This window comes from Molothrus ater, chromosome 4 (genome assembly GCF_012460135.2).
Source record: "Molothrus ater isolate BHLD 08-10-18 breed brown headed cowbird chromosome 4, BPBGC_Mater_1.1, whole genome shotgun sequence".
Taxonomy (NCBI): Eukaryota; Metazoa; Chordata; class Aves; order Passeriformes; family Icteridae; genus Molothrus; species Molothrus ater.
Window position 1 is genome coordinate 14666827 of NC_050481.2, and position 20089 is coordinate 14686915.

Here is a 20089-nt window from a genome sequence, read left to right on the forward strand (position 1 = left end):
TATAAAATTTTTGTAATGCCTCAACACACCTCTCCATCGCCTTTGTTATAAACACACAGAGGTCACACTTGGGGCTGCTTTCCATTTTGGAGGCAGGTCTAGAATGGGAGAGGTTGCTGCAGGCAGACCACTGATGACAAGTTCACTGTTAGAATTGGCAGTGAAATGACAGAAATCCCTTAAAAAATTATACCCTTCTGGTTCTAAAGAAGGCATAAAACCAAGAAATTATGGAAAATGATGCAGTATTATACTGATGTACTTTCCATTCCTCACTTCTCCACATTTTCAGAGGAGCAAGAAAGGCCACTAATGTTTCAAAAGTAAAACTAGTGTCCAGTTTTAAGAGACATGTGACTGAGCTGGCATAAGAATAGGATGGTGTTAATCTGTGGTGATTTGAATATACACAACTCAACCTCCACATGTTATTAAAACATCCTGGCTCTGCTTGCTCTCTCTCAACTTCCTTTAATTTGTGTGGTCACCTCAAGAGCACTAAAATCATGAGCTCAACTGCAAGGTTTACTTTCATTTCTAAGATCCAAAATTAATACCATGGCTTACAGCTCTTGGAATATTTATTGCTTAGAACTTGAGCCACATGTGCAGCCCAGTTTTTTCCAACAGAACAATGCCATATCTGCTCAGTGTGCGTGTGAGGACAGCATTACACCCTAAGTCAACTAAGCCAACAAAAGCCACCATGTGGACACAGCTATGCCAACAGCAGCTTTGCCCAGCCTGTATCAATCAGGGAGGGAGCATAATTACATTGTCAGAAAAGCCTGAAACATATATTATTTAGAGTAGATAACACTTGACTTAAAGAGCCAATTTCAACACCGTTAACCTTTAAAGGAAATAACAATTTCAATGTGTTATTTGAGTGCTTAAGAAAGGAGAGAGGAAGAAGCACATCTTGGGATTTTTCCAAAGCACTTTTGGTTTTTTTGAAAGTAAGAATTAGGGAGATGCTGTCCATCTCTCAGTACAAAGTACCTTAAACATCCAGTTAGAGAAGTCAACCTAGACACAAGGGACTCCCAAAAGAGTACACAAATAAGGAGACAAGTGAATTACTTTCTTACTATTTTTATTTTTAATTTCAGATCCCAGATTACATGCAGTGATGTCCTGGACAGTACCTTGTACATGTGAGGCACTCTAGTAACTGGCAACTTTAGTAACAGCAGCAACAACAATTTCTATTTTCAGTACTACCTCAAATACAAAGGCTTAAAATAACACACATTCAGCTGAAAACAAAGGAAGTGTTAATACCTGACTCTCTCGTGCTTTTTACATAAAATTTAGAGTACAGTAGTGTCTTCTTTTTTATTTTGAGGTAAAATGGAAACATAAAACAATGAACTCAGACCCTGGTCAAAGTACTTGATGGAAGAGCCAGAAACCGAACCCAGGCTCTTTTCTCATTTTGCATCACTTTTGCTCAGAAAAAAAGCAAATGCAAAAATCCCAATGCAAATCTACTGGCGTACTATGCACACAGAAGCACTACCACTGCCACGAAACATGCATTCTGAAATGTCAGTTCAGCTATGAACAGGAATGATTATCAAGGATAAATAACCAAAAGCGTACTGTGTATAGAGAATATTCTTTAGAAGTAAATTCTATTCGCTTAATGGCATGCCTAATTCCATGCTTAACCCCATTAAGGCTAGCAGATTGTTTCAGACAATGCCCAGAAACGTGAAAACATAGCAAAACTTACCTTCTCGTGATTTTCTATCAGGATTTCAACAACAATATTCTGAAACTTCAGGTCCATGATGGCTGCTACAGTTTCCTCCTGTGGCCTCATTAAGGTTGGTCCAAATACTACCCCTAGGTTTGTCACAGTCATTAGATTCTTCTTGGCATGCTTTGAAACACTTTTTGAAAAGAATTGAAGGAAAAAACAGGAAATGGGTTATGAAAAATTTCCATTACTGCTGGAAATGGCAGTCTACGAATGAAAACACTGCATTTCCTTAATCTATGTTTTAGAAGTTTGTTTTGTGCAAAGTTTCTTCAAATAAAGTCTTACTAAATTCTGGAAAACTGAAAAGCCCTTCTTCCAGTGGCAACTTAAAAACAAAACCAGTCTCTTACTGAACTTAAATATATAAAATGCGCTTAGCCTTGGACCAGGGCAAGTGTGAAACCAACTTAAATTTGCTAACAGATCTCCACTATTCCCTCTGCCAGAATTTGCGAAAAGAAAGTATAATGTTCCCTTTCTCACTTCAATCAAACCCTCAGCTGCTGGCAGGACTGCTAAAGTAAATACTTCTATGGCTTCATTAACGGCTTAGATTTCTGCCTTTCCCGCCAAAATATGCACAGCGTGAGTCAAATGTCTTGTCTGCTTTTGCACGTTTGGTTCTTGGGGCTGAGGATGACAGCATCAAAATGGGCTTTAGCTCCAGCCACACTTCACTAAAGCCCTTTGTAGTCAAAGAATAGTAAAGACAAGAATTCTGACAAGGTAGGTAGGAAAGCAGGTCATAGCACTCACTTTGCTAAATGTTTCACCAGAATTTCCAGCATCTCTTTGTTCTTTTCTGGGAGCTTGTGGACCAAGAAGTGAACAGCATTGACTCGAGATTCCGGACTCCCACTTTCTATGGGATACAGAAATAAATATCTCAAAAAAAAGTAAAATAAAATAAGATCCACAGCAACATAAACCTTCTCCCACCCCTGCATGGAAACATACTGCACACACTTCACTTTACCACTTATGTATCTCCAAACATAGCAACACTGAACATATGTGCTTGTTTTCACAAGTAATATTGTTCTAGAATTATCATCTTATTTACTTATTTTGAGAACTTGTCTTTCAATCCACCTGCAAAAGGATGCCTTTGTTCATCTATTTTTAAAGTCTGACAGATGCAGTGATTGTTTTGCTGCATTGGACCCATGTGCTTAGAAATACACTGCAAGGTGAGCAGCAATGTTAGTGGGTGCCACAGAGAGGAACAGTGGAAGGTACTGCCTTCCACTTTAGCATCATTAACTGATTGTCCTCATGATTAGAATTCAGTTTTGTTTGTACTGTGCACCTAATGATACTGCATTTAGGCTACCTTGCTTTGGAAACTGCAAGCAGATCCAAATGCTTAGAAAACCTAATGACCTCTGAAGACACAGAAGAATAAACATGCAAAAAAACCTACAGAGAATACTATGACAAAGGTTCTGAATAACAATGGCATCTCTAGTACAGTACAGAAATACAGATAAGCAAAGAGCTTTTATTTTTGTCTGTTGCACATCAAATGGAATAATTTTGGCCCCTACAGGTTTCATTGTACACAGATGAAAACAAGAACCTGTAAAAGATGAAAATAAACCATCTTCCTACTTCAAGTTGCATTAAATCACAAAATTACATCTCTGTAGTGGTTATAATGAGAGGAATGGAAGCATTTCTACTGCCTATAATAATACTCACTAGAAAGTGCAGGATGAGAAAAATTTTGACATTCTGAAATTTTGACATGAGGACCACTGGTCAGGTCCCATTTTTCTCTAAGGCAACTGTGATTGTTAAGTGTATTTTCCATAAAATACCACCATTTCTTCAGATTCATCCATGCATATTGCTTGCAGATTTTAGGGCTGTATTTCATTCTTTTGCAGTGAATACGCCTGCACAGATTGCAAGAAAAAAGGCTACCAAAAAGCAAAATCTTTAATTTCTAGTGAGCTACTCAAAATTCTCATGGAAAAATTAGGTCTTCTTTAAAGTGAGACTATTTTGTGCATATGTGAGATCACAAATTCTAATTAAAGAATGTCTAAACAATTTAATTACAAGATACAGTCAAAGCTCATACAACTTCCATCTATACTGATATGCATAAAGAGAACAGAATTGAAGGAAAACCTTTTAATTTTGGCTCCTCCTGCAATAGTTTCAGGGAAAAGGACACTCCATGCTATTTCCAGTGTTGGTTTTTTTTATAGCCAACATAGGAAACAACACTGACTACCTATTTTTGAGCATACTGTAACTCAGATCTGCAATGTTGACCGAATTTCCCTCCCCAGAACCAACTCCTTTACTAAGCTGTTTACTACTTATGAACACTGTACTGTCTCAAACATGTAACTTAAACTGAATTCCTTTACTGAAAGAGACTATAATATAAAGAAAAATAAAGTGAGGAAACTGCTGGCAAAACTTCAGAAGGAGAGAAATTATTTTAACACTTTCCAATACAAACGTGAAGACTCACCACATAGGTAAGGATGTCAACTTTTGTTTAAGCACGTGCCTGCTAGCATGTGCTTTGGCAATGAATTTCCTGAGCTAATTCTCATTTTGAATTAAGGACCAGAAGAAAACACATTCTGCAGTGCTGGAAAGTCATTATAGCAATCTGAAGATGATAAAGCAATTGTCTCAAAGTTTATTTTAATTTTGCTTTCCACAGTTTGCCAGACGTGCTACAGGCTGGAAAGAAAATCAGCTAAATATCTGTGTGATACTTTGCCAAAAATTTTCTTACACAGTTTCCCTCTATCCTCTTCCAAAAAAATTCCGTGTACACTAGATACCATACAACTGAGCTACAAATGCTGTTGTGTCTTCTCCAAGTCTGTATTTGAACTGCCACAGTGTAATCTGGCCCGCTCTTTCCTTTCTTCTAATACATGAGGAACATTCAAGCCAGCCTACACACAGAGCTAGCAAGGCACTGAAAACAAGGGTCAGGCAGCTGTGCTTTAAGGACTCAATGAGCTCAAATGACTGTATTTTCTTTTGCTAAGCTTCATACTCTTTATAAATGGAAGGCAAAAAAAAATCACAGATTAAGTAGATGCTTATCATTATGCAATTAAGATAATAAGAATAAATGTTTACACTGGCTATCCAAAAGTTTTTCCATAAAAGTAAAAACTGTGCTAGGCAGTCATATTATATGTGACACACACTGGAACTAAATACTGATTAAAACATATTCTTAAATCATTTATTATTTCCTGTTCCTGTATTTTTACTAGGATGAAGCATTTTTCTGGAATTGCATTTGCAGAGTGCTCCTGAGGTCACAACAGCACAACAACAAAAGATTTCTATTTGAACTACAGTCATGTATTTACTGGCAGGAACGATGAATTCTCCATGCAACTCGTATGTCATCAGTGGCTCTGGAAGGCTTCTGCAAAACAAGGATGATATAATAAATTTAACTGTATTTTCTTCCAGCTGCATTTACTCTAATCAGGAAGCCTTTTTAACACTCAGTAGCATAATCCTCCTACTGGAAGCAACCATTGTTACAAAGGCCCTTGAATTCAGTGATTTCTAGAACAAAAGGAAAACTCGGTATTATAAGGAAAATAAGACTAAATGCATCCATTCACCTTCCATGAGCTGAAGTGATGCCTCTATCATAAGATACCTTTCCAGTTTCAAAACAAGATTGTGCACAAATACTGTGCAATTCATTCTTTATTAGCACTTTTCAAATGCTAAGAATGACAAGTCAGTGGCTTACTGGAAAGACGCTAATGTCCTAACAACAAGCACCACCACTAGAGTTAAAACCATTTATTATATTGACTTTACTGATGCTCATGAAATATTGCATATCTGAGTAAACATTCAGATGGAAAATACTGTAGGGGAGAAATAATTTATTGTGTACACTTCGGGGGTTTTTTTAATACTTTTCTATACTATGTAAGAGTTTTATCCTTGAGATACTTCTGCAGCACTCATAGATAGTGGTTGTAATAAAATTTTATTTAACAAAAATAGCAGATTAAAAGTACAGTGTGTTACACTGGAGATGCACAAAAGTGTGACATTTTATTTTCTTAGGCAATTTAGTAAAATAGCTTTATTAGGAATTGGCAAAGCCATTTGAATAGCAAACATATTTTAAATTCTTATTTAAAAATTTTGACACTCAAAATATTATTACTATTGCACACAGAACATCAGAGCAAGGGTCAGAAGGAAAAGAGGATAATATTAAAAATTTTACAGCCTTCTCCCTTTTCATTCCATCACACAAACACAAAAAGGAAACAAATTTTAACAAACTTAGCCAACTTTCAGTAACGATTCTCAGCAAGTTTAGTAACACTTCAGTTTTCTGAACCATCAGTGAAATGCTTCTGTGTCTAACACCAAAGTGTTTGGGGGCTAATCTCATATTAACATGAGTATTAGTGCTGATGAAGTATTTGGCTTCCCCCAAAACAAATAACAAATATGGTATTTGTACAAAATGAGCTCCTATTCCAAAACATAGCAAAATTAACTAGTACAGCTTAACATACTGCATAGGAGAACTAAAATAAGAACTTATAGTCTAAAAAACCAAATAAACAAGAGACAGCCTTACCGCAGATACTGCTTCATAGCACTAGTAATTGTCTTCACTTCCCAATCTACAGAGTTTTCCAGGTCAACTTCATTGCAGGTTTTACAATCTAGAAAATAACCAGAAAGAGAAAAGGGACATGAAAAAAAGGGAATTCTAAATCAGTATGAGTTACATGAACAGCAACACATTGACTTTCAACACTATGTGTTTGCTCACATGAGCATAGAAGCAACGTCCTTTTTATTAATATTCAGTGATATGAAGACGACCAAATATCCAAATCTGTTTATAAATTCCATTTTCATATTTCATTTTTTAAACTATTTACTGATTTTTTTTCTTTAATGAAGGATTAAAAACCACCCTCATGTAAAAAGATCTCTATAGCAATTGAAATTTTCACACCTCTAATTAAACAGAGGGATGTTCACAAACACAGAAAGATGTACAAAAACAGTTTAGGGAAAAAAGAAGAAGAATTTCTCTTTTACTCTTTTTCTTTCTTATTTAAAGTGATAGCTTTTTTCCATAGTTTTTTTGTAAACTGTTGATGAGAACAGTTAAAGTGCAGCATGACCCTCGGCATTGTGCGAGAACATTTAAGAGGTGCTTCCAAAGTAGGAAAAGGACTCTTTGCTGAATGTTTGCCTTACTTGATCAGTTTTAGCCACTGGACAAGAAATACTTGTTTGTTTGACCATTTGTCAGGACCACAGAACTCCCACCTTCTCCCAGGTTAGTTGGGAGAGCCTTGGAACAAGACAGATCAAACCAAAAGGTTTGTCTGATTGACCCATCAGGTTGAAGACTTTTTGACAGATTGAAAACAACACAGCACACTGGAACTTTCTGCAATCAAAAAAACTCCTTTTGGCCTCAAAACAGGAAGCCATAGCTAGCTGACACATGAAGAGAGCACATGTATATGGCCAGCCTAGCCCTGTGTGTTTGCTGGCTTTCCTGTGATTATTTACTGCTACATGTTTCCCTCAGTCACTGCAGTGGCTGATGCAGATTATGTGTGGACCCGTTCATACAATTCAGAACTCATTTGTTACTTGGCTTGTCAGACAAATGACAGACACATTTAAAAAATCAAATTAGGATCCCTGATTAAAGGTGCAGTCCTTTTACTGGGACTAAATAATTTTGTTCTAAAAGCTGTGCCAAGCAATTATTTCTGTAACTGAATATTCTCCCTCATTATATCAATTATTTAAATCTCATTTTAAAATACAGGTCAGATAACATTTTCTAGCAAACTGTTACTAGCCAACCACCACCCAAAATACTCAGGATTGTCTCAAATATAAGGTTCTTTATTTTTTTCATTTTACTATGCTAGCTGTTTCCATGTTCAAATTCTCTTTTTCAAGAAGAAAATGTGTCTCCTGAATTAATTAAATAAAAAACTGCCATCACATCAGAAGCTACAAAATCTATGGGGGTTTTGTTACTAAATCACTATGCAATATCCAGTTTTTAAATAGCTGCTTCATAATCATCAACCTCCTTTACATTCAAAGTATGCACTCTGTTCATTGAAATTTGTTGATGAATTTTGGGAGGAAAACAATGGGCGTCTGAATTCCAAAGCAAGCCTCTTAAAATAAAAAATAGAAAGTATTGTTGAAACATTTCATTATCTCTTGGAGAAAAAAAAAAAAAAAAAAAAGAAACAGTCCTGCTACAAACCCCTGGTTTGATAGTAGAAGCCATTAAGATGTAAAGACATTTTCTTCATTTTTGGTTTGGCATTCACTTTACATTGCTCTGTGGCCTTCCACCCAATAGATTTCACAATTCCTGCTCCATTCTCCCCCTCTACTTCAAAGATCCCTTTTCAGTAAGAATTGGAACTTCAACCAGATTTTAAGAAATTATTAGTCTAGCTTTTTTCATGCTACTTGTTCATGTAACAGCCACGGTGCACTCAAGGGCAACTTTATGCTTGTAAAACTAACTGTGCATGTTTAAGGAACAGCTTTTGACAGATCAGCTCTAAATTTTATGCAAATCTTTCTGACAATAAGGGAGCCAGAGCTTATAAAAACTGTCCATTTCACTAAGTTGTTTAGGAGGAGACTCTCTCTGCTTTCATATGCAATATGCCCACTGTAGTGCATGTATACTGTCATCTACTGTACAGAAATTAACAAGGAATTCCATGCATTGTTTTGAAACCTGCTAGTTCTGGGAAGGCAGAAGTACCCAAAAGCTTCCTGCTACATGTAATATCTGGTATTTTTCACACCAGACAGCATCAGAAATCAAACCTGAACTCATCAGCAGAAACTGCAACTGCTCAGCAGTCCCCTCCCACAGGCAATGGTCCATGTCAAAGCTGACCCATGCAGTGGCTTGTACAAAATCTATGGAACAGCGTGTAGGGAATGAGGCACCTCAGATCTATAATGCCAATCATCGATGAAACAGGAACTGGGCCCTGATGCACTTCCAGAACTGAGACTCCTGACAACTCACACTGCAGTGCTTGGAACACATTTCCAGAATATTGGAAGTTCTAGCTTTCTATCCCCGTTTACAGTGAGGTATTTGGTTAATTTAACATTTTCCCTTAAAAGGTAGAAAAGTGCTTTCCTCACCAGATGCCTCCCTTTAAATTTAAACAAGATCATTGCTGCAAAATAGCACAGTACCAGTTACAGGTATCTTCATGGACTAAGTTAATTGTAAATTTTTTTTTTCTAAATAGAATTATGTATTTGATTGCTAAGCCTTATTTTGCAGAGACTTAGCTCCACTAGATTTTTGCATTACAGCTGAAAATCTGTGCATTCATAGTACTAGAAAAGCCTATGTTGGTCTTCTCATACTCTTTTAACTCTCAGTCTACTTTCCAAAAATCTACAGAAAATAATATGAAAAAGAGACAAAACTACCAAAAAAAAAAAAAATTACATCCCTGGCTGCCATTTGGAAGACTTTTTTCACACAAGGCCTTTCCAACTGTGAACTTCATGGTCAGTGATAGGTAGCTTAAAATACTTTGAAATCTTATCAAACATTTTAAAATACAGAAAGTTAATATGAGTTCTTTATGATTCTGAAAAATCTTTCATATAAAAGGGTATCTAAGAGTATGTCCAGAGACAAAGGATTAAAGATTAATCAGTCATTTTAAATTCTCTGTACCACTGTATATCAAAAAGGAACCCTCTTTGTTCTCCTCTGAGGACAGATAGATAAAGAGCAGAGATAGAATCACTTTCAACAAATCATCAGAAAAGAGCACCTGCTTGCACCCTAACTTTTTCCTGTTCAGTATTTTGCCTCATCTTGATACCACTGTATTCCTCCTTTGTCAAATAAATATATGAAACTTAGGAATGACAAAAAATGTTCCTGATTTTAAAAAGTAACTAAAAGCAGATGCTGGAATCCCCAGTAAACTCTTCCAGCTGCTACTGAGCCACTGGCAACCTGAGTCTATTTAATTTGGATACCAATAATGGCAGCAAGGAAAATCTGCCTGCCAGACCTGCACGCCCAAGCTAAGCCAGCAAGAACAAAACTGAAAAGCATCTTGTGATATCAAACACATTAAATTAAGGCTCTCTGAGTGACAGCACATCATTCTTCCCATGGTCAATGGCTAAAGATGGCTATTGCTTACTGAGGCTAACTCCAACACAGATAAACAACTATGAAAATCTGTTATAGATCAGTCATTTTTATTAATCCCAGTGTGTATTTCCAAAAAGAGACTTTTTTCTGTAATACTTTAAAGGTTTACTAATGGAGTACTTCAGGGTGCTGTTAATATTGATTAAAGTAAGACATCATAAATTAATATTTAGCAAGGTCATTATGACAGATTGATATGACATGCAGGTCCTCAAGTCTCAAGATGCCTTATCATTTCTGAGGAGACAGGCTGTTTGAAAAAATAAAGGAAGGAAAGGAAAAGTCTTACAGGTGGCACTGAACTGACAGCAGCATATAATATAAAAGCGCTTTGTCATTCACATAATGTCTGGGGTAATGAAATGAATTCACTTTCTGGCTTCCTTCAGTTTGCAGTGCCAAAGAACACTGTGTTATCAGCACAGATGGAGCATGCATGGTTCTGGAGAAAAGCCTGGTGCAAACTGCAAACAAGCTTCTTTGCATACCAATGAATCCCTGAGAATCAGACCTTTGCTGTCAAGTGACAGGTTTGGAAGCTCTATAAAAATGAACTAATCCCAGTGGTCTTGTCTGACTGCTTGTACTGTCAGTGCTCTGGACAAGAAATGGGGGAACATGGCACATTTTGCAGTCATGGCTACTACTTTGGTGAGAGATGAGGGACTTCATCCAGGCGCCAATATTTCTCTCTTTTTCCCTCCCCCAGGGACAGCAGAGTGGCAAGAGAACTCCAGTCACTGGAATTAAAGATGCATCAAAATTTCCAGAAAGAAAGGGGAGAAAAAATTTTCTGCAAATTATTTTAGCTAACTGGGTATAAAAGAGCCTAAGATGTTTAAGTTTACAAAACCAAATCCTTTCTCCATCTGTCTCCTGCCCCAACACACAGTTATTATTAATACATATATCATATCCCTCCTCCTAAACCAAACAGCTCTTTAACAGTAGGCTTAAACTAACTGTCTTATTTTGCACAGTGATTAACTACAGATACATGGGCGTGTACACTGGTACATTCCAGACATGAGAGAAGGAAGGTGGAAACTTCAAACAATGAACCAACCAGCTTCAAACATCCCTGACTTTGGTATTTTGAATTTTTTGATCAGATCCTTCAACTTAGGCTGCTTTAATCCCACTTCCATCAACCTTGCACAAAGCACAATCTTTTCTCCTCATGTCTCATAGCAGTTCTTAATTTATTCATACCAACTAGTCCAGGTCTTTCTAAAGTAGGGAAATTTACAATGACGTGATGATTATTTGCATGGACTAGAGCAAACTACTGTAAGGTGCTTTAAAAACTAAATATTGACAGTAAAACAACATGAAATAAAATATTGAAAAAATATTTGTAAAATAGAGGCATACCCATCAACAAACTCAGAAGTCTCTGGACCTTTGAACTCACCCCCACAACTCTGTACAATCCTTGGTCATTTATACCTATTATGTAAAAAAAAAAAAAAAAAAATCATGAGATCAACCACAGTCAAATTTAGCATTAAAATTTCTGCCCTAGGCAAGAAATGATCTTCAAAGACAGAGAGACTACATAGTATTAACAGTTCCAAGAACAACATTGTAAATGAAGAATCCTTTTGTTACTCTGTTTTTAAAGTAACTTCATGTTATATTTCGATAAAGATTTCATGTACCTCAATTCCACTTCTGAAACTGAGAGGAGAAGCAGACAGGGACAAAGCTTTACTTGAAAATAAATAAATAAATAAACCACTGACTATTTTCAAATCTTTTCAATTGCATTTTGGGTACATCAACAGCCACATTGTAATAATGTAGGAACTGAACAAACAAATGCTAAATTAAGATTTCTTCAGTAACTTTAACATTTCTTTTCCCCCCCAATATGCGGTGACTTAAACATGAAGAAAAACCTAAGCCTATTCCCAGTCCTCAAAATCAGCACTTTTTCAAGTTTATAAATGCTTTCCATTTAAGATACAAGGCCTCATTCCAACCCACTGTGGTCCAAATAGGAGTTACATCCAGAAGCACCACCAAAAGCTACTGAAGAGTTTTTCTTGGGATGAACAGAGGAGCCATAACCAACACAGCATTTTCAGTCCTCTACTCCCATTCTATATGGACACTGGACCACTTTCCTGGCATTCCTCTGTGCCCTTCCATCATCTCACATACATTCACTTCTCTACCCCTTTTCTGCCCCTGCTTTTGCTTTCCATTACATTAGCCAGTTTTATCCCCAGGGAAGTAAAATTGTGAATATAAATTGAAAAAAAAAAATGAGAGGGAGAGAAGGGGCAGGGAAGAAAAAGGGAAAAATAAGGTAGTCTATGTCTTCTGCATTGTTTCAGAGCCTAGACAATGGGAGGTAAAATACTACAGTACACAGATGTTTGAGAGGCCTCATAATGAGCAGCCATCTACAAACACAATCTACCTTCATAATCACACTGGCCTGGAAGAGTAGAAATGCCACAAAATAGCTGTGTTTCTACTCCAAGGAAATCTTTTCAAATAACAGATTATGTGGTATTCTTATTCAAAATATGCTTCAACAAAGGAAGAATTGTGGAGAATTCCCAGCTTCAATACCAAGCTGTTCCAACAGAGAGAAGGAAAATTAAAACCAGTCATATGAGAAAAAGTTTCTTCCCAAATAAATATTAGATGAAGTATGTAAAAATCATTAGCCTTTTAATGAATTACTGTCAGACAGAGCCATAATACACAGCAATAATTCTCAATATGGTAGAGAGAACTTGGCATTTTCTACCTCCTCCTGCCTAGCCTTGCTGCATCTTTTCTCTCTTCTCTGACGCCTTCCTCTTCCTCACACAGTCTGCAGCCTCCTTGGCCATCCCAGATTCCTGAGCCTGCTGAACTCCTCCCTGCCAGCACTGCTCCTTCCCCTGTCCCAGGGCTGCAGCTGCTCCTTCCCTTGCTTGCTCCACCTGGGTAAAACTGGCCCTTTTCCCTCCCCAGGATGTAGGCACTGCTGGAACGGTGCTGAGCCTTAAGCTAGATGCCAGGTTCAGAGCTGGCTCAAATTAACAGAATGAGCCAGATCTCCTTTATTTTATCTGTGCTCATCCAAACACTCAGGAGTATGCTTGCAGTTCCGCTGTGCACAAGAGAATGACCTAAATAAAACCAAAAGAGCTATGGGGCCACAACACTGTTTTTCTCAAAATAGGAAGTTATCAACCCAACCAAGTTTTCCAATGATCCCTAGAACAAGTATGACAGCATGCTATGCACCACTTGAAGACACTAAAAAAAAATCTCAACAATACAGTCCTTGATACACTCCAAACAAGAATGCACTACAAATCTGTCCTGAAAGCAGCAAATAGTTTTGCTTCCAACTTCTCAGAGGTGTCCAGGAAAATTCTGGTACCAAACTAACACCAAGCTTTGCCAAAATGCATCACACTTCTTTATACGTCTTCTACTACTTTCAGTACCACAGAACAAGCCTTCTGCATCATACGCAAGATAAAAAAAGCTGAAGAAATACTATCACACTGAGCTTTTGCTTATCTCAGAGGTTGATTTGTGATTTCCTGTGGTTCTGACATTAAAACTGGGGGGAACCAACTGTGCTGACCCCAAACATACCTTTACAGGCTTCAATATAATCAAGGTCAAACACAAAACCTATTCCTCAGTATTAAAACAGACATGATAATGCAGAAGTCTCTGGAAAATGCCAGTATTGAAACTATGACAATCCTCCAGCAATAATCATGAGTCTATGATAGAGATTATCAGATAATTGATCAGTTTCAAATTCATCAACCTGAAAAAAGCATAGCTAATTGCTAGCAGACATCAAGGAGTGCAAAGAGGCATTAATATTTCAACATAGTTTGAGATGATACCTTTAACCATACTTTCAAATGATGTTTTATTTAAAATATACAAACCTGGTTTGAAACAGTCCTACTTCTGATTTAATCTGCACATTTCAGATCTTCAGCACATCCAACACTGATAATGCTTGGCATTTACAGAACACAATTGACAGGATGACTCACTGCAAGGAACAGCTCCCCACTGCCTGAAAAGCTGAAGGGTTCAGACGCTGTGTCTGCCGGCTCAACCACTATTGGCAGCCTGGAACGGTAGAGCCCCGCAGCACAACTTCCTTCATATTTACATTATCTCAAGATGTTTGGCTGCCTGATACAGAATTTGGCACAGGGACACAGCTTGTGAGGCATGCTTAGAAATATAAGGTACTGAAAGCAAGATAGTAATTTACCCTATTGTAAGCAAGGTACGGTGTAGAAAAGTTTATTTTGCGACTGGCATTGTACGTGAGGCTGACACAGACTTGCAATATAGCTGCAAATAATAATTTTTATACCAAAATCCATGGCACAGAAACAGCCATACAAGTGACACTCTAAATTCAAGGTAATGACAGAGGGTTTTATGTCACTTGCAAAGGTTTTCTACTCCCTCTTCACCATGTACTTTCTGCCAGCCTGGTCATGCAGCTCAATGCTGCCATCTCTCTCTGCAGCTCAGATTGGCAGCTCCACCAGTACTAAGCTCAAGACAAATACTGCTCTGGCAAACTTTACCCATCACATCCCTTCAGAAGGTACAACCAGCTACTCACACACAAAAACATGCACAGAGTCTTTACTAGTGGAGCACGCAGCTCTTTGATGTTTCAATAAACACCTAGCCCATTCTATCATTCTCAGTAGAGAATAATAAATGAAATACTCCAAAGAGAATCCCAAAATGCTCTCTCCAAGACAAAACACAGAGGCACATCCAACCAGCACGGTGCTCAGTATGTGAGAGATGGGATGCATATCCTGTTGCCTCAGCATGTCCTACCAGTGAAGCATAGCCAATCACTTGTAAGGCAATGGTGAATCAGAAGCTCACATGCATTTTAACCAAGACACTGATTTTTGTGCTTCTATTCATTCAGAGCAAATAATTCCCTTCTTGGCTTTATAAAAGGGAACATAACTGAGAAAAAAAAAATGATCCAGCCATTGACAAGTTTATGTTCAATATCTCCGTTATGCTCTTCTCTCTCTGAATACCAGACTACTTCTGCTGTGACATGACAAGACTATTCTCAGTTTCCACCCACACTAGACTGTCCTCTCTTCCCACCCACGCCAACCTCACACCCATTATGATTAAAAGAGATAAAAACATGGCACACAAGCACAGTCTCTGAAGAAGCATCTGTCCTGTTTTCTCCTGCTGAATATAACTTGCTTTTGATGTGTTATCATTAAAGTAAAATAACCAAGTAAAAATGGTTTTCAAGGAAAAGTACAGGTAGAAAATTCTGCCACTTGGAAGACGGATTTTCTTCATCATACAACTATTTGTCCAAACTCTTTTGAGACAAACAACTGAATGGTCTCCTGGCCCTCCATTTGTTTAGCTCAGCAGACATGAGCAGAAGGTCCTTTAGAGGTTTTTTTGTTTTGTTTTGGAGTTGTTTACTTGTTTTGTTTTTTAAATGCAGTTGATGTTAAGTTCAGAATCAGTAAACAGATAATCATCAACGACTGCTTAAAATGTAATGGAAAAATCAAGTGGATTGAAACCAAACTAAGTGGATTGTTGAGTTCCTGGGAGGTAGCATCTCCCCTAAATATATCCGTGGAACCCCAAGAAGAGAAATATTAATTGAAAACTGATTTATTTTCTTTCTTGAGTACTCTCTGAAACAAAATTAATAGACCCAAGTCTTTTTCATTGGTAGTAACTACCACAAAGCACTCTACTGACTGCACATCTTAGAGAGGCTGTGTACATAGGACAGGAAAGGTGCAAAGTCTGCATAGACTTGGGGAACTTTACTTCTTCCCCAAGTATGTTTCAGGGCAGACCCCACTATGGGGAGAAATGCTGCTACCCCATGAAAGCTCATAATTTGTCTTGAACAAGCCAGTCACACAAATACTTTGCACCTTCTTACAAGGTGCATAAATCAAGGAATAAAGGACAGAGTGAACTTAAACCTCCATTCAGTTTAACCTATCCACCCATATCCCTGAGGGGAAAAAAAAAAAAGGCAACAAAAAACATTTTTCCAAATAGTCATTTCATGAAGAAACTGTTCGCATTTTTTCCACAATTTTGTTATTGTTTCACTTTTCTTGTAGGGTATCAAAAAAAGAAAAAAATAATCAGACCACAACTTAAAGAAAACTATTTGAACACAGTTATAAATAATAAATCAAAATATAGAAATATAGTATACTCCACACTGTTTATAGTAAGGAGAATTCATGAGGTATTGTAAGGTAGCCTGTAACTGTACTACAGGCCAAAACTGGCCTTTCATTACGTGAGCACATGCCACCCTTCTTATTAAATCTGCTTCATTTACTGTAAAGAGAAGATCCAGACTATATTGATACAGGGTTTTGCAGTGAAGACAACTTATCTGTAGGATGCCAGCTTTATCTGCAGTGTTTCCCAGCTCAAATATTCAGATTGGAAATGCCAGTAACTGAAATTTAAAAGTGATGAGACAGGCAAACTTATCTGAAAAAATATTCAAAAGAACAGAATGAACAAATATAACACCAGATAGAATATGGCCTAATCTGGAATAACATCTTTGATGCATCAGACAGGACTGATAAAAAAAGGTCTAAGAGAAAAAGGACTTCAGACACCTCTTGCTGTTTAAATGCAAAACTTTAAGTATCACAAAGGCTGCTTATGTTCCTAACAATATTGTATAGTAAGTGTATGCATGGAAGACACTGTTTTTCACTAAGATGTTGCACTGAGATCAAGCATGAACCTGCTCTTCTGTTCATCTTATTTAAGCTGGACTGTGATACGCAGAAAAATATAAGTATTTTGCCCTGTGCAATGTCAGACCTCCAGAAAAAAAGATCTAGTTTGCGAAAAATTCTAAATGTCTCCTTTGGGAGTAGGAGGGAAAGTCAACAATTTAGGAGAAAACCAAAATCCACACAGAAATTATAACATCTTTTAGCAAACTGAGAAATATACTGTAACCTCACCTACTTTCAGGCCTTCACCTCTTTTTTTAAAAAACCACAACCAAACAAGCTGTTTCTCCACACAATGCCATGTACAATGCAGTGAGCCTCAGAGTGGCTGGTCAACATACACTTCAGCAGAGCATCTCCAAAATCAATCTCAAATACCTCTTGAATACTGTCTGCACACTGACCTCTCCTCCATCTCCAATTCTGGAAGTACAACAATGAGTATATGCAACAATAAATCCTGACAGCATCTTTGTCCCTGGGGTGAAACTAACTCCATGAAAAGTACTTCAACACTTTTTGTTAATCACCTGCCTGCTCAGCTCCTCTTCTTCTGCCCTAAGAGACTGAACAGAAATGAAACACTGAAAAATTACTCAGTTTGAACAGCAAAGCAAAGGTGCAGGCAACACCTACAAAACACAACAGGTTTCTCTTAGGTTTTGTGCACAAAAACTGGCTCCCTTTGTCAAGAGAGGTGCCATTCCCCACTTGTGAGCACTTCTGGCAAACACATTTCTTGAAAGAAAGCCATGCATCAGGGACAGACTGGACAGACTCCTGTCTTGGTCAGTGTAATCAGTGAAATGTCTTCCATGGTAAAGTCTTTTCCAGAGATCTACAGGAGACTTTGCCACCTTCTTCAGCAGACCAGCTGCTTCACCCTCTTCACAAACAGGTTGGGTTGATCATTACCTCGTGTTTCAACAGCACTGATGCACTTTTTGATGATGGTGAACCCTATCTTATCCAACTGTGCACCTACAAAAAAAAATAAAAATAGTTGAACAGTTTAAAAGCACCATTACAATTATGTCTTTCACTGAAAATAAGGCTGGACTTAATCATAAAGCTTGTACTTCTGAGGCAAAACTATAAATATTCTGAAACTGGAAGAATACATCACTTTTTATAGAGAAATTGCGCTTTTCTCCTTCACGAGCCTGCCTAGCTGAAGGAAAAGCTTGTTCTGGTGATAGTGGCTTCAGTGAATCTGTTCACAGCAGCATCCTTTGAAGAATGGGATCTCTGATTAGTTACACATGTTGGCAGATGCAAGATGGAATTTAACAGTACTTACTGCAACATCGACAACATCTGAGAGAGTTCACCAAATGGGACAAGGAAGTACTTATGATGAAAATACATAATTATCAACAGCAGGGCTTTTACTGAGTCCTACCCTCAGCCAAAGAAATTCCCACACTAAAGATACAGGACACATGTATATCATTTCACAGCAGTTAATGATCTGACTACATGAAAGCAGATGCATGAACAGGACAACAGCTGAGCTCCAGCATTCCTTTGTTGTTCCTATCTTACTCTTTTTCTTCACATCAAAACTTCATTTAAAAGCTTATGTTGCAAAGCTGCCCTTCCCCCAAACATCTGGCCTTCTTGCTCCTGGGGACCTGGTCTTGTACCATGAAAAGACAAATCCGAGAAAAACTTTCTATTAATAACACCAGGATCCAGCTTGAATCAGCGATTTCAGGTTTTTAAAAAAGCAAGCATAAATTGCCTCATAATCAAAGAAGGATACCTGTTTTCACTCTTACACTTCACCAACATAAGAAAGCTCATGTTGTGTAAAGAAAGCCATCTCTTCTACTTCCATATTTTAGTTTATATTTTAAATGCACAAATTCAGCTTTTTTGCTGATCTTGATCTTCAGCTGCAATTGCTTTTAAAACCATACCTTCACATTCTAACAGAAATGTACACACAATCTGGATTAAGAAATTGTGATGCATTTACAGACAAATTCACACTTGAATCAATTTCAGGCATGAAGTAAACTGTCAAAAACAATCAGACTGCTTCTCCAGCTTATGTCCAGTCCTATAAAATATGTACTGAGTTAGTATGAAAACCCATTAATTATAAAATTACTTAATTACTTGTAATTACAAAAATTACAAGTAATATTCAAACCTCAAGATTTAAAAGCAAAATAATTAAGGGGGAAAAAAGTTCCAGAGGGGGGAAAAAAACCAAATTACCTTTGTCTTTCTCAATTTTAAAATATTAACAAAATCAGCCTTAATGCTAATTCAAATACTTACTTCCCTCTCGTTTTGCATTCGCTTTATTCAAGTTGATGAGAAGCTAACACAAAAAGAGTAAAAAAGACAAATTATTTTAAAGACTTTCATGAATCCAGAAAAAGAAGATACTCTCACTCTTAATGCTCAGTAGGCACAAATACAGGTGATTATAGCCAGAGCATAGCCCCACCAGCAGCTCCAACAGCAGGACCAGAGGTCTGTGCCCCCTCAGAACAGATACAGCCACGGAACTGGCTGTAGCCAGTTAACAGGGATTTATGGGCTCCGTGTTCCTATGTTTGTCTGCAGGTTAAATTACCGCAGTTTCAAGGTCATTTAAATTATTAAGAATGTGATGATTCCTGGGACTTATGTTCCAGTTTGGGTTTCCCAGAAGTTTTCAACTTACTGGGGAGTCCAGCTCAGCCAACCTGTCATGGTAATAAACACCTCTGCAAATGAAACCAGATCAGTGTAACAATGAGGTCAATCAAACAACTACTGGGGCAGACACGTGACTGCATCTTTGTCTAGAAAACCCCATCATTCCTGGTCCACAAGACCAATACATTTATCATTGTAAGAATAAATAGTGCGTTTCAATTCAACATTTCAAACCTGTTTCATGATTAGAGGCAGAAATTAAGCAAATTCATGTACAACCTCAGTCCCATTAACAAGAACTTTTTGATCTGGTTTTTAAGAATAAAATAATAACACCATGTAACTCACTCATGCAAGTTTTGCCACTGGAATGCAGCATGTCAGCATAAGACTAAGTGAACATGCTTATACTAGACATTTTCTACAACACCAACATTATCATTGGCATGGGAAACCATTTATAAAAATTGATGCTGTCATTACAATGAAAAATTCTCATATCAGCATTAGCAGTTATCTACACTGAGCTTTACCAAGTTACTCATCTCTCCTGAGTTTTATTTCACTTTTATCCTTTATTCATTGAATCTATCATTTTGCAAACTACATAATGCCAGTTTATTAAAGTATAAATGGGATCAG

The 20089-nt window shown here is 37.4% G+C and overlaps 1 protein-coding gene across 1 annotated transcript in view; it reads right to left on the bottom strand.

The window, feature by feature from the left end:
- Nucleotides 1-20089, bottom strand: part of ARHGAP10 (Rho GTPase activating protein 10) — a 138029-nt gene that overhangs the window by 46033 nt on the left and 71907 nt on the right. Inside the window, exons 12-18 of the mRNA XM_036382758.2 lie at nt 19082-19124; nt 17708-17773; nt 11382-11456; nt 6378-6465; nt 5125-5183; nt 2525-2630; nt 1739-1898 (exon numbers count right to left, since the gene is read on the bottom strand). Of these exons, the coding sequence (XP_036238651.1) occupies nt 1739-1898; nt 2525-2630; nt 5125-5183; nt 6378-6465; nt 11382-11456; nt 17708-17773; nt 19082-19124 (597 nt within the window). The remainder of the gene's footprint in view (nt 1-1738; nt 1899-2524; nt 2631-5124; nt 5184-6377; nt 6466-11381; nt 11457-17707; nt 17774-19081; nt 19125-20089) is intronic.